The 15,331-nt window shown below is 36.5% G+C and overlaps 1 protein-coding gene across 3 annotated transcripts in view; it reads right to left on the bottom strand.

Annotated features, from left to right (window-relative positions):
• Nucleotides 1–5,457: 5,457 nt before the first annotated feature.
• Nucleotides 5,458–15,331, bottom strand: part of LOC136838713 (uncharacterized) — a 90,841-nt gene continuing 80,967 nt past the window's right edge. For all 3 annotated transcript variants that reach the window (XM_067104134.1, XM_067104136.1, XM_067104137.1), the window contains exons 4-5: nucleotides 8,514–8,666; nucleotides 5,458–7,115 (exon numbers count right to left, since the gene is read on the bottom strand). In XM_067104134.1, coding sequence (XP_066960235.1) covers nucleotides 6,991–7,115; nucleotides 8,514–8,666 — 278 coding nt within the window. In that variant the 3' untranslated portion in view covers nucleotides 5,458–6,990. The remainder of the gene's footprint in view (nucleotides 7,116–8,513; nucleotides 8,667–15,331) is intronic.

Below are 15,331 nucleotides of genomic sequence, written 5' to 3'. Positions count from 1 at the left end.
TAGGACATGTCTGTGAAGTGCTCTGTGAAAAGTGCTTGACTTGAGCAATGTTCAAAGTGAATACGAAGAGGAAGGAAAAAGAGAAAATAAATACTGTAGAAATTAAATCAAGTAAAGGGGAGATCAAACTATCATACGAACATTATCTCATAATTATCAAAGCAGCATGTAAAGATGGAACACTAAATAAAACACTGGAGAAGGATGAGTCAGCCTAAAGAGTCAGCAACCTGTGGACATCGCTCTGGGGAAGCTGATGAAGAAGGAACTTGCTGTGAAATGTGTGACGTATGGCTCCATTATGAATGTTCAAGTATCGGGGTCAGCTACACGCCCATACTTTGTAGTGATAACATATTGTACATCTGTAATAACTGCAAGAGACCTGAGCGATGAACACAAAAACTCATTGATGATGAACTTGAAGAAATAAAAAAACACAGATATTAACAAAGTTGATTCAGGATTCGGCTCGGAAAACTAGTGACATATGATCAACACAGATGAAATCCAAAACAAAATTGATAACGTTGATAAAGACGTAAAGACCATGGCAAACATGGACAAAACTTTGGCTGAATCACTAAAGACGAAAAAGTGCTTCTGATCAAATCTACAAACAGAGCACAGCAGCTAATGAAAAGAGACAAATTTTGAGTAAAATAACGGCGCCAGCTGAACAGGTTAAAACAACATGAGATGGACACTTATTTGTAAGATTTCCAGACAAGAAAAACTTAGGAATGGCAAAATGGCGATTCAGAAAATCAACAATATATCAGTAAATGAGAAGGGTAAACTTAAACCGAAAACAAAAGTAGTCTATGTCCCGAAGGATGAAGATGATATTGTCGATAACATTGTAAAGAGAAATCCATGGATAAGTAGCTTAATTTCTGAAAATGACGACCTGAAAATTGTAAAGGAAATGATAGCCAAAGATGACAAATATAAACACTATATCATCAAGCTATCTATGACAGGTGACAAATTGTGTATACTGCATAGCTCTTGCAAAGTACCGTATACGATTGTTACATGCCCTATCAGTGCTATAAATGTCAGGAATTTGGTCACAGTGCAACAAATTGTAGAAATGACCAAGCTTGCCCAAGATATGGTGAAAATCACAAATCAAATGAACGTGCTATCAACATCTTCAAGTGTAAAAATTGTGTAAAGAAAGGTCATAGTGATACTAAACATAAAACATATGATGACAGTAAGTGCACAGTATATAAAGAATGTGTGTCAAAGGTGAAAAATGATACGGATCATGGCTTTGACTAATAATCTTCTATGCAATTTAATACAAGAAGAAAGCAAATTTACAAAAGAACTAAAGACTCTCCTATTCTGCAGGAGCTATGATACTGACGAGAAAACACTGAAAGATAATTATAAAATATATGAAGCACCATATTTTGTAAACGTACAAGGGGCCGCCAGAGACGGAATTATCCCTGTGGAGGGCTGTACATAAAACCAAACAAAGTGAAACACCGAATCTGCTAAAACAAGAACACAGCGGCCGAGTACATCGATCAGTAGAAGCCCTCCAACTTCACGGCTGGAGACTATCGAGCAACTCCTCAGAGAGAAAGTTTTTTTTCTAGAAAAGTGGCGAAAGTCAAACAATCCTCCCTCAAACTCTACCAAGGGAAGTGAACAATCTTCCTGGATTTGTGCAGTGAAAGGAATTTTCATCCCTTCAAAACAACTATAAAGGAAGTAACTGATTTCCTTCTTTTTTCGAGCCATGAGAAAAACCTCTCCGTATCGGTTGTGAAAGGCTAGAGCCACCCTCACCAAAGTGTTTAATGCAACGGGCATAGAACTGCCAACGTCTTGAGAAATTTCAGATATAACGAAAAATTTAAAGAAAATTTGTTCTCATCCTTCTAGCTTTGGCATCAGCAAAGAGAGTAGGAGAGTGTCTTGCCCCTTCATATGATGTCACTTACACTGTGGCTGGTCAGAACTGGCTTTTAAATTTCTTGCGACTTCATTGTGAAGACATAACCCATTAGCACATGACCCAAGGTTTGATGGCTTCTCCATTCCCTCTCTTAGGGATTTTGTGGGCAACGAACGGGAGAAAATGTTGCTTTGGCCTGTACTACCCGTAAGAACCTACCTGATGCGTACGGCCTCTCTCAGACCAGTACAACGTAGACTGTTCATTAGTACGGGCCGGACTAGGGAGGAGATTTCTAAGAACACGATCTCCTTCTAGCTGAGAGAGGTGATAAGCAAAGCCTACAGTTAGGAGCGAAATGTATCTCCTGTTCCGACAAGTATCAAATATCAAGGCACATGACATCAGAAGTATTGGCCCTACAGTTCCTTTTAAGAACTTCGTGCCGGGGTTGCTTTATCTACTCTATACCGAGGAATAAGAGGACGACTGGCGCTCGAATGAACCTTTTGTGGATGTGTATGAAGAGGCTAATGTAATGGAAGTTTTTTACACGTAATCCATACATGATTTCGAAGTTACATTGTGGGATACTATGATTTCGAAGTTACATTGTGGGATACTATTTCTTTTCTGGAGCTACCTTTTGCTGTATACAATAAAATTATATATATATATATATATATATATATATATATATATATATATATATATATATATATATATATATATATATATAATTACACTATAACCATGCCTTGTCCCCCTTAGAGATTTGATTCATTGATTTATAGATTTTTGGCATACATGCCAAGCACTGGGGCAACTAAGGCCATTCAGAGCTGAAACGGTTACTGACAGTGAAAGTCTGAAAGGTGTAACCGGAGGAAAACCTCGCAGTCGCACCGAGTGAAAACCTCGCAGTTGCACCGAGTCAATTGTTAGGAGAGGGTGGACAGTAAAATGGAAGAAAGAGAATATGAACGGAGGTACAGTAAAAGGAATGAAAGCAGTTACGGCTAGGGGCCAAAGGAACGCTGCAAAGACCCTTGTTAATTCCTACATTGCACTGCATGAGGTGCAATGACGGCACTACCCAACTACGGGACCCCCCTTTGAGAAGCAGCTCCATTTTTGTTTTTTTTAGGCTGACAGTCTTTCTATACTCTAGCTGCAACCCCCAAGTCAACTAACCACCTGATGCACATGTTAAATGTTAACTGTGACAACGGATTCTTTACTTTGGACGGGGGGGGGGGGGGGAGTGTTGAACGAGCCAAAAGGAATTTCCCCAATGGAACACAACTTGGGTCTCGCATTGACAAGAAACGCTCGTTGACCAATGATTTATACAGAAAATAAGCAAAAATTATATACACACGATTGTAGACTATAACGAAAAGTCTGGCACTGAAATCTGGGCAATGCTATATATTAGCTCGGCGCCTGTTTTTACCTTTTCAACTGTTTTTTTCTACACTTTTAGGGGTTCTGATACTGGTGGTGCATCTGTTTGTTGTCGGCCAAATGAAATGTCCCTTCGCCGTGTTTAGTACTGGCCCGGGGGGTGTTGGGTACCCGTACGTTAACAAGTTATTGCACTTGCCGGACGGGATATGAACCGTTCGGAAGACGTACCCGTGCTCTGTCTTGTGAAGATCGCGAATGGAAACCCCTTGTTGGATGGACTTCTGGGGTTAAGTACAGGTTTCTGGGGTTAAGTACAGGTTAATTCCACTCGAGCGCCAAAAATTAAAGGTAAATTCATAATTAGCAACCAAAAAACTATGGAAAAAGTCAAGTTATAGTGTCGTCGCGGAGCTACTATATAGTTCTACCAAAGATTGAGACGCAATTGCTTTTTTTTTCTTCTTATCACGCAAGCGCACTCTAGTCTGTGGGAGCTTCGTTATCTAGATCATGTCTTTCATGTTCTGCTATTAAATTATAAATTATAAATAAGAAAATAATCTTGACCATTCATTCGGGTTTAGAAAAACGACTAGAGTAATTACCTCTTACTACCAGTCTAAATGTAAATTACGCATTAAATTACCTATTCCCTCTTTATAGTCGGATGTGGGGAAATACACTGGAAGAAATTGGGACCGAGTCTGCGTCCGTTTCTTGCCGAGTGGTTAATTCTACGTACTGTATTGATATATGAAAGAGGCTCAAAATGCACTTAATATTAAGAACAATTTCCGACAACAATAATTACCTTTTACAAGGAAACCATCATAGCCACAGCTAGGGTACAAATGAAAATACACTTACCATATCTCCGTTAATGATTCGTACATTTCACCTCAAACGTTCGAAGAACAGACGACTAAAAGCCAGGCACGTGAACAATACCGTGAAACCACACCACAGCAGAGCATTATCAACCGTGACAATTGCCCTTAAGGTATACCTGGTAACTGATCTTTTCTCCCGTCTTATGACAAGGACGCCAAAGTAAGCGAACAGCAGGGGAAATGGGTGCATGAAATTTGTTCTTTTCTTGAAAATCTAACCCCATACACAATTTCTGGCGCAAGTTTAGGTAAACTAGCTGACTGCGTATTTTCTGAAAATATCTGAAACAATATGACCAATAAAAATACAGTTTCGTTAGTGGAGGTTGCGTTTCTTCGTCACTGTTCAACAAACCTTTGGGTATTCACTCTCAGCTAGGCTTGCCAACCCTCCCGGATTCGCCGAGATTCTCCCGTCTCCCGAAATGGCTTCAAAACCTCCAGGAATTTTAGAAAAAAATATACATTTTAAGTAAAATGGAATTTCCATTTTTTAAAGAAATTGTTAGCAGTCGGCCAAAGAAAAGTAATATATATATATATATATATATATATATATATATATATATATATATATATATATATATATATATATATATATATATATATATATATATATGTATACACACACACACACACACACACACATATATATATATATATATATATATATATATATATATATATATATATATATATATATATATATATATATATATATATATATATATATATATATATATATATATATATATTAGTTTCATTCTTCTCTCTGTATTGTTTCTAAGTTGAAACGATTTTGTTTTATTTATTGATGAAATACTCGGCACCTTACTTTCGAATGGATTACAGCTTTTGCAAATACTGTACAGCATTCAGATAAATGAAATATATATATATATATATATATATATATATATATATATATATATATATATATATATGTGTGTGTGTGTGTGTGTGTGTGTGTGTATACATACTAGTCCCGCCTGAATTAATCAATGGGTGATCACGTGATTTAAGTCAAAGTACACTAACTAGAAACCAAGAAACAAGAGACATAAAAACGCATTTTGTGGTGTGTGTGTGCGCGCGCGCTTGATCTACCGGATTTCTAGATCAGGTAGTTGGCACGCCTAAATTGAAACTTCGCATTGATTGTTTGCACGTCCCGAAATATCTCGGCAACATCCGGATACGAGACATGGTGACAAAGGAAGGGAAATTAAAGAGAAAGGCTCTTGATGTGATGTATTCATTCACTTACCCTATTTTCTTATTGTCACTTTAGAAGATCAGATCAAAAGTCTGTTTATTCCTAAAGGAGTCAGGAAACTGTTCTACAAGTGATGGATACATGTAGGCTACTCTAACAAATCATAGAACGTAAGCAATGGACGAGATTACCTTGCAGCAACCTTCCCTTACAAGGCTTCGTTTGAACTCTTTTGTCTTGTTTGGATGCTGGGGGTTAGGCTGATGAATTCTGGTAAGAATGCCGAGGATTAGGTCTCTGCAGAATTTTCCTTGACAGTTGGTTTTCTTAATACAACTGCAGACTATACTGTACATCGTTAACACTACTTGCAGTTCTCGGTGCATTTAAAGAAGCTGTTTTTTGTGTCTTTCTTTAAGAATTAATGGATTCTAACATCTTGGGGATACTCCAGTGCTGCAGTAGCAATTTTAAAATCTTAGCAATTACAATGACTGGTATTTAACAAAATGATAACTAGAGGATTTTCTACAAAATATAACTTGGTACAAAAAATAATTAATATTTCACAATTTGGAACCCAAGCTTATAACCTATTGCTATTTTTTGGTATAGTAATCAAATATCCAGATTTGTCTCAAAATAAGGATTTAATAATTACAATCCGCTGGTCCTCTCCACATTCACACCGAAAAATGTCAAGTTTTACCCCAAGAACCCTTGGCCTTCATTAAGAATTTGTCCTCCACACTCGTGTCAGTATATCGTGCTCAAAAAAGTATTGTAATGATGGAGTATTGCCGTAATAATTTTATAAGACATCTTTGACCTGAAAGCTATCAGGTTGTCCTCTAAATCTGAGATCAATTGTTTCGATAGAAAAGAGATTCAGGTAAATAAAATTCTGAAGAATTATTCAGTGATATTCACATAACTCCATCCGAGTATTTACCTTTAAATTTCCCTAAGTATTTCGTTTTAGGATGGCCGAATAGTTACAGTTAAGACCCACAGGGCAAGTGCCACTGTCTGCGTCTAGTTTACAAGAAGGAAATTAATTCAAATTGTACACCAATTTCAGGTTCTGCTTTGAAATCCTGAAGCTCAAGAGAGTGTATATTGTACGCGAAGAATATTCTTAAACAAATGCACATATACTGTATATGTATAAATATATAATTTGCATACATTATACGTATTGTTTCAGGAAATAAGAATATCAGGAGGGTGTCTAAACAGTTTTGTACAAAGATGAAATTACGTTTCATTTACTGTTAAATGTTCGGACGTTTCAGTGTTAGAATGCAGATTCCAAATTCCTTGTTCACTTTCGTCGTTCCTGATTATTTCCAATTTCAATTACCTTCAGACATTATGTATAGGATTTACAAAGAGCCACAAATGACGTAAATGTGTTTTTCATATTATTTAAGGTAAATGACCCTAAAGCTTTTATTAAATATCTTGAGTGACACTGTTTCCCCCTCGACTTCTCCTAATATGCGTCAGAGTGCAAAAGAGGTCTTCTGAGACTGGAGGCCAACTCAGAGCTGAGTCTATTTCCCCAGACCGGAGTGGATGTAGGGTTGGTCGTCGTGGTTGTAACCGAACATCAGGCGTCGTATATGGGTGGGATTTCGCGGCAAACCAGATTCGGCGCTTGTCGTCTCGCTGCTTCGGGCTGGAAGCAGAAAGATATGCCGGTTTTTAGACACATAGTACCATATAAGGTTCTGCTGATCCAGAGACCATTTAGTACATCTACTTTTCAATTTACATGCGAAATGGTTTGGTTAAAATCACTTTAATAACGAGTTTATAAACTGAAAATGTCTTTACGAGACATAAGTAAACAAGACTCCTCACAAATTTTTGCGTTAAGTTTAGCAGTCCAAAGTGTAGTTCAAAGAAATGATGTTCTCTCGGAAGTACCGTTTGATCTCGGTCCTTGCAACGTTGAAGTGGAAAAAAAATTTACTGCCATCATAGCTTTAAGTTCGTCTTTGAGCTTTGAATTTATTCAGTCAGTATATATATATATATATATAGTATATATATAATGGGCATATATATATATATATATATATATATATATATATATATATATATATATATATATATATATATATATATATATATATATATATATATATATATATATATATATATATATATATATATATATATATATATATATATATATATATATATATATATATATATATATATATATATATATATATATATAAAATCACTGGTAAAAGACTACTTTCTTTAGAATTCCAACAGAACTTACACTTTAAATTCGGTGACGCAGAAGACATACATCCTGTAATTTTATTTAACTACCCTTCTATTAGAACGTAAGTTTTCCCTAAGATTCACAGCATGAAGGAACTCCCGCCATTAAAATGAAATTGAAGAAGGGGGAGAATTTCCATCAAACAAGTTTATGCATTTTTTTTGGCAATAAGGTAAGATAAGGAAAGGTGTATGAAAGTCGAGACATATCAACAAAACTGTAAAATTGATCATACAGCCTTATTTTTAGTTTGATTTATCTTAAGGAGTTGAGCTACGGTTGCCTGGATGACTGTTATTAAGAAAATTGAAGTCCAGAGGATTGAGACTATTTTTCTTTATACTATTTAATCAAATATTCAATCTGATCTATGGCATGCCGAAAGTCAGACCACTTCATCAGGCCTTGGACAGTCTTGTAAACATATACAGTACCTGCTAGTCTCAACAAAATCTCTTTCGATATATATATATATATATATATATATATATATATATATATATATATATATATATATATATATATATATATATATTCAGTTTCAAGCCAAACCGACGTAAACATCCGGTTGTGGTTTCTAACACTGACCAAGTTGCGCGTTGCTGAAATGAGAATCACTTTCATTAACATGTGATTACTCCAGAAATTAAGTCTGTTTCTTTTTGTAAGTTTAGTGTAACGGGAAAGCCCTGGGTCTTTTGTTTTCTCTCTCAGCCATACCACGAACGCCGCGTCAAACGAAATGGTTCCACGCTAAATACTCTACTTATTACTCACCTCCATGCTTCGAGAGGAAGGTCAGGAAGTCTGATGGGTCTATGGCACCATTTTTGAAAGCGCCCTGCTCTTGGCTCATCCCCGCTGCCTCCTCAACGCTGTCCAGATTGACGCGAAGGTCGTTGAAGAATTTGCGCATGTCTGACAGTACTCCTGAAAGAGATTACGGTCACGTAAGGTTGTTTTCAGAGGATTGTGAAAGACTGAAAAGTACTCCAGCGTGACAATAGTGGACGAAAGGAGTGTTAAAATAATTATATTTTTTTATAATTACCTGATCAAGAGTAAATTTCGTGTTGTTTTTTCTTTGCCAGCACTTAGAAAATGGGCTATTCCGTGAAAAAATAAGAAATATCAAAGGGGTCAGGTAAGTTTATTTTCAGAGGATACTGAAAGATTGGGGTACTTTTCAGTGCAGCGTGACAATGGCAGACGAAAGGCATTTAAATTTTTTTTCTTTAGTTACCTGCTCAAGAGTAAATTTCGTTTTTTTTTTTTTATCTGCCCTTAACAATGGGGTAACTGGACGAAAACAATCAAGGTATTTCAAGTTGTTTTTCCTAGGGTGCGCCACGATACAGTAAAACGTGTCATTAACATACATTGGCCACTCATTGCATGCATATCACAAACTGTTGAAAACAAGTCAACGACCCTAAGTGGAGAACGAAATCTTTGGCAAAGGCTGGATAATCGTATGAAGCACTTTTTATGACTACCAATAAGTTGTTGACTTGTTTTCAACCTGTGTTGGACGTCTATGAGATGTCATTGACCTATTTTCAACCTGTGTGGGATGTCTATGAGAAATTGTCGACTTGTTTTTTAACCTGCATTGGAAGTCGTGCAGTCTTTGGCTAATTTTCAAACCTGTGTTGGATGTCTATTTGATGTTGTTGACTTGTTTTCAACATGTGTTGGATGCCTTTGCAATGTTGTTGACTTGTTTTCAACCTGTGTTGATGTCTATGCAATGTTGTTGACTTGTTTTCAACCTGTGTTGATGTCTATGCAATGTTGTTGACTTGTTTTCGACCTGTGTTGAATGTCTATGCAATGTTGTTGATTTGTTTTCAACCTGTGTTGGATGTCTATTCCACGTTGTTGACTTGTTTGTAACTTGTGTTGGATGTCTATGTGATGTTGTTGACTTGTTTTCAACCTATTCTGTATGTCAATGAGATGTCACTGGCTTTCTTTCAATCTGTGTTGGATGTCTATGATATGTCATTGACTTGTTTTCAGTCTGTGTTGGATGTCTATGAGATACCACTGACTTGTTTTCTACCTGTGACAGTGCCTATAAGATGTCACTGACTTGTTTTCAACCTGTGTTGTATGTCTTATGTGATGTCTGGGATGTCTATGTGATAAGTTTCCAATGTGTGTTTATGACACCGTTCACTGTAGCGTGGACACACCCTAGTGCGTACTCCCTTGGGGTCGAAATCACAAAGCTGCAGACCAGGCGAGTGTAAAAGCAACACGAAAAAGTGTCACAGGGATTTCAACATAGGAGGTTTACGTGGGTCTCCGAGAAATGAAGGGCAGACGACGAGCAGCATAAAATTTATTCCAATTTCATTTACTGACAAACACGAATAGGTCTATTTCGTGATAACGGAGCTTATAAGGATTGGCGTTTAGCGACATTCTTCGGATACTATATTTTAGAGATTTATCCATATCATGATGAGGCAAAATGGATTTCTCTATACTTAAGACGTTTCGAGTGTTTCACGTTCCTAATAAGTGCAAGTAGTAGTCTGCTCCATTGAAAAATAAGACTAGTCACTGCCATGTTTATCCTACAGTTACCGCAAATCAGTTTGTGATGAGAATCTGTGTAGAAAACTTTTGCAGCATCAAGCACTTCATATGCACAGAAGGGTCATCAGCAGCACGTCATTCATATACATACACTGTCCCACTATCCTGCAGGCATTAACGATCGTCTTAAATTATATACGTGTATTATATATATATATATATATATATATATATATATATATATATATATATATATATATATATACACATATATATATATAACACACACACACACATATATATATATATATATATATATATATATATATATATATATATATATATATATATATATATATATATATATATATAAATATATACATATACACACACATTATCATATGGGTGAACAGAGCTTATGACAACAGCTCTGCTATAAGTAAAACCCTTTCTACGCCTTTCGTATATTTTAGAGTTGAGACGAATAATTAGAGTTGTTACGAAGATTGGAATATCAACAACTCACTCTGTGATGTTAATTTCCTAAAAACCAAACAGCGCGTCACAAAGTACAACGGCACAGAAATATAACGTACTCTAATGTAATGACGTCATCATCCCTTTCCTAATAGGTCGTTCGAGGTAATTGGTTGAAATTATGGTCTAACGTACACATACGTAACAGCAAATTCATTGGAATAATTACGTTAATTGCTGCTCTAGAATTCGGAAATGCATAACTATTCATTAGCCCGTAATAGGGGTGGTACCGTCAGTGCACCTCACGCGGTGTATGTATTCTGGCTGTTCAACCTCTCGAACTATTACTTCATAGGGCAACTGCGGGGTTTTATCCCAGTTCCACATTTAGGTCTTTGCACTTCAGTTTCATTTAGTTTATGGATCTCTTTGTGTCTTGCTGTCCAGCCACTCCAACTCCCTCTCTACAATATCTTAACATATGATTATTTTTTCATTTCCTATCGACAGGTAAGAAATACGAGGTCAGTTTCACACCTTCCGAGAAACCAGTTTTAGCAAATGGAGAAGTGGAAAGGGAGGGACAAAACGAGAGAGAATTGGCATCCACTTGACAGGTTATTGTCCAATAAAATAAAGCAAACTGGTATAATAGCTATTTCCATTCTCACTTACGAAACAAGGTTAAAAATATAAATTTTGAAACCACTCATGACCCAGTCGAACTTTCTCCAGTTCGGTGAAACCAAAGCGGCAAAAAGAAAAGAAAAAAAAGACCAAATCGTGATTCTATTTTCAGAAATCACTAGCGTTTCTTAGAATGGGATTCTACGTGAACTAAAAATAGACATTTACGTGGAACTGAAAACAAATTCTCAAAAAAAAGAGAGAAAAATTACAACCCTGACGCTACTCAGTTCTCCCCAATCACAACCCTTTCCAAAGATCATTCATTTCCAAGGACTTCCTTGCTAAAACGGGATAAAAAAAATATAAAAAAACTAGCATGGATTGAGCCATTTAAGCAGAGACAACGTCTTGGTTGCACTGTTGGTAGACCATCACGCAAGAGACGAGCAAATCAAATTGATCCTAAAGATAGTGAGATACAAGGTCGTACATCACGTGACAAGGCTATCACGACAGAAGATGATTCACTGAACGCTGGCACATTTTCCAGTATTCGAGCATTGCACAATTACACAATTACGAGGGGATTTTCATCGGTCGACCTAAATAAAATGCAAGCTTTCATGACCAGGGAGCTTATTTTAATCTATATGGTCAAGATTTGGACCGGAATATATTTGTCTTATTTCAAGAAAACTTCCACCTTTAATTAAATGAAGTTATCGAAAGAAAATTTTATTTTAGCTCCCGTGATTGTAAGTAATATATTCTGGTTTTAAGGGAAGAAAAAAAATAATCTACGATGTAATGTCTTCAATATCTTACCGCTTATATTTCAAAAGGGGTTTATTTTTAGGAAATGTCTCATACACGTGATATTGTGTTAGCTAACCATGAGCAATTATTGCCTATGGCGCCAAGCGTACTAAATGCAAATGAGGTAATTAAAACATTATACCATTACATGCTATGATTACAACGTCCAGACAGAAGAAAATGAAAACAAACCACTAAAGCGGGAAAATTAATATCTGTCAGTAACTCATACCCGATTCAGGCAATAAATTCAATGCTTTGAATCAATTTCGTTTCAGTAACAGTCTTAAACGGCCCGGAAGTTCAAGTAAAGACAATTAACATTTAGTGCCTCGCCTAAGAGATGTAACGTCAAGAACACTCTTCTACAAAGCAACAGAAACCAGATAACAACTTACTTAAGAGGGAGATTTTCACAAATGAACAATCCTGCAGTCGACGTTTTTGTGTCCTCCGTCCCAGAGAATCATGTAATGTATTTTCGATCGGAAAATGCAATATACATTTGGCTCTGGGTACTTGAGGGTCATTATGTTTCTGGATGTTGAGGCAGAAAAAATTAGTTGAATCTGGCTTTTGGATGTGGAAGATCAGCACACACTGGCTTGTCTTGCTGTCAAACAAAATAAACATTTGATACCTACACTGGAAAACAAGTAGGCTTCGGATATTAGGTAATGGAAAATGGGGGGGACTTCGGTGCCTTTTGGGTTTATGTGTACGTAGGTCCACTTACCTTGTGCCAAAAATAATTCTTGATTTGGGAGTGAATTTCCCAACAAAAACATTTTTTTGGTATTACAAAAAAAATAAAAAAAATAAAATATATATTTTTTTTTACTTTATTGAAGTAATTCAGACCAAGAATCTCTTGAACACGTCTCTCTTCTCCGGTTCGAAATTAAACTAAAATATATTTTTCTAAGATTCAGTTATTCCTTTCCTTTTTCTACGGACACGGAAGACAAAGATTTTCTGACCTGCGTTTCTCTTTAGCATACATATAATAAAAAATAAATTTCAGGAGTGTGTCGAATTCGTTTCCCCAGTTTAGTTACATTAACCAAACTGGGTCAGAAGTTTCAGAAATAGGTTCTCTAACTAAACTCTATCAAGATCTCCAGGAAATCTTTCCGCCTAAAATCACTACTACAATTCAAATGGATCGAGATTTTAATGTTTTGTACGTTGTGTTTCTTTTATAAAATCATTCAGAAGCATTATTCTTTTTGTCATATTGTTTTCAGTGCCCTGGTGTCTTCATCCCATTCAGTTTTATCAAATTTACGTGCCTAGGATAATGAAATATTATGGCAAAAGTCACCTCCTCTAGTCACCAAACAGGGGAAAAAATCTGTTTCAGGGGAAAAATAATGGTTTCAGAGTATTATCTCCAGAACTGGAAAACCGAAATAGTCTAGTTTTTGTTGAGAAATTTACCACCATCCCCAAAATCAGAACTGAATTTTGTTACAAGGCGAATAGACCTACTTATCCGTAAGCCCAAAAGACACCGAAGTCCCCCCCCCCTCTTTTTAAGTACCTAAGATCCGAAGTCTACTTGTTTTCCAGCACAGAAGATCAAATGTTTATTGAATTTCTCAGCAAGAAAGGTCAGTGTCTACTGATCTTCTACATCCAAAAGCTAAATTCAACTGATTTTTTTATGACTTAAGATCCACAGACCCACTAGTTTTCCAGTACCTGGTGCTGAATAAAACATCTATTAATTTTCCTACACCAAAGGACCTAATTCTCCAGATACGTAACTGGATACACTAAGAAATACATTAAATGATTTTCTTGGAACGAGGAAACAAAACTGACTTTACGGCATTCAATGCCAACAACACTTCACTTTGTATCACACTATGTCTAAGATTTCTGTTTCCCGAGTCCTAGCTGACCGAGTTTTCAGGAACAACGAAGAGAAGCCTACTGAATTTCCAGACCCCAGGCCTAAAACAAAGCTGAATTTTTTCTAGACATAAATTCCCAAAGCTGTTGATTTTCAGATCTCCGGTGCGGAAAGTCAGCTTTGGATTCGGTGACGTCAAGGTTTGTGAATAAACAGTATCTTTATTACTGTATACTTCTGATGTTATTCCTAATCAATAACAATAATTGATAAAAACTCCTGTAATGTTAATGAACAAATTGTTATAAATGAAAAAATATTTAGAGATGTAAAATATCTGATTTATCCAATTTGATTACTGGGAATGCGAAAAAAATATGAACAGAGATCAACCGATTTTCATACAGATACCACAAACCTCGTGTTTTAGTTACTACAAAAATAATTATACTTTGCTCATGGCTGTTCGAAGATCCCTTACCTGTGATACAATCAATTTCAACAGGACTTTTCAGTCACCATCCCAACTTTCACCAATTAGTTTCGAGCATTGCAAACGCCCTCCGCAACGATACAATAATGTAGCCTCCAAGTCGTATCGATCCGGACTGGAAACGAGCAGTAGCAAAAGCTCAATGAACAAACCTCCCTGGGGGTGGCGGCGGTCATTCCAGTGTTTTCGGGGGCTGCTTAAGCCGCAAGGCAAATTTATTACTCGGATTACCAAGTGGGAATGATCGAGAGGAGAGAATGACCTGTTGGACGCGCCATGCGGAGAATTCGTTCCGTGGAAACTGTTTCTTACACTGACTGAAGCTTCTTTTCAGAGTTCGTTCCAATGCAGGGTTTGGAGACGAGCTTCGTTTACCTCGTTTGTGCTAGGCGGTCGTGTTGACCATCTATTTGCATAGTTTTTTTTTTATTTCATCACTATATGCAAAGCGTAATGCAAGGTTCCTATGAAATCCCGCCACACGTATTTCACATGCTTTATCTTTCATAAATCTTAACGCATCTCCAGCCTCTTTTTTCACAGTTCTTCAGGTACCCACAAACGGCCACCTGGCACTAATCGCCTACCCCGGGTTAAAAACCACTGTACTAGACTAAGGTTACTGTTCATTCAACATGTCACAAGTATACGCCAATAACTTATCGCATCTATATCAAGAACATGTTGAAAACAATATATTTGATTTCCTTATATTACTCAACAATTGACTTTCAAATTACGAAGCTAACAAGACAAAGCGTAGCTGCTAGT

Source organism: Macrobrachium rosenbergii, chromosome 5 (genome assembly GCF_040412425.1).
Source record: "Macrobrachium rosenbergii isolate ZJJX-2024 chromosome 5, ASM4041242v1, whole genome shotgun sequence".
In the NCBI taxonomy this organism is placed as follows: domain Eukaryota; kingdom Metazoa; phylum Arthropoda; class Malacostraca; order Decapoda; family Palaemonidae; genus Macrobrachium; species Macrobrachium rosenbergii.
The sequence above is the reverse complement of the archived record's forward strand: the minus strand, read 5'-3'. Positions and strand labels throughout refer to the sequence as shown.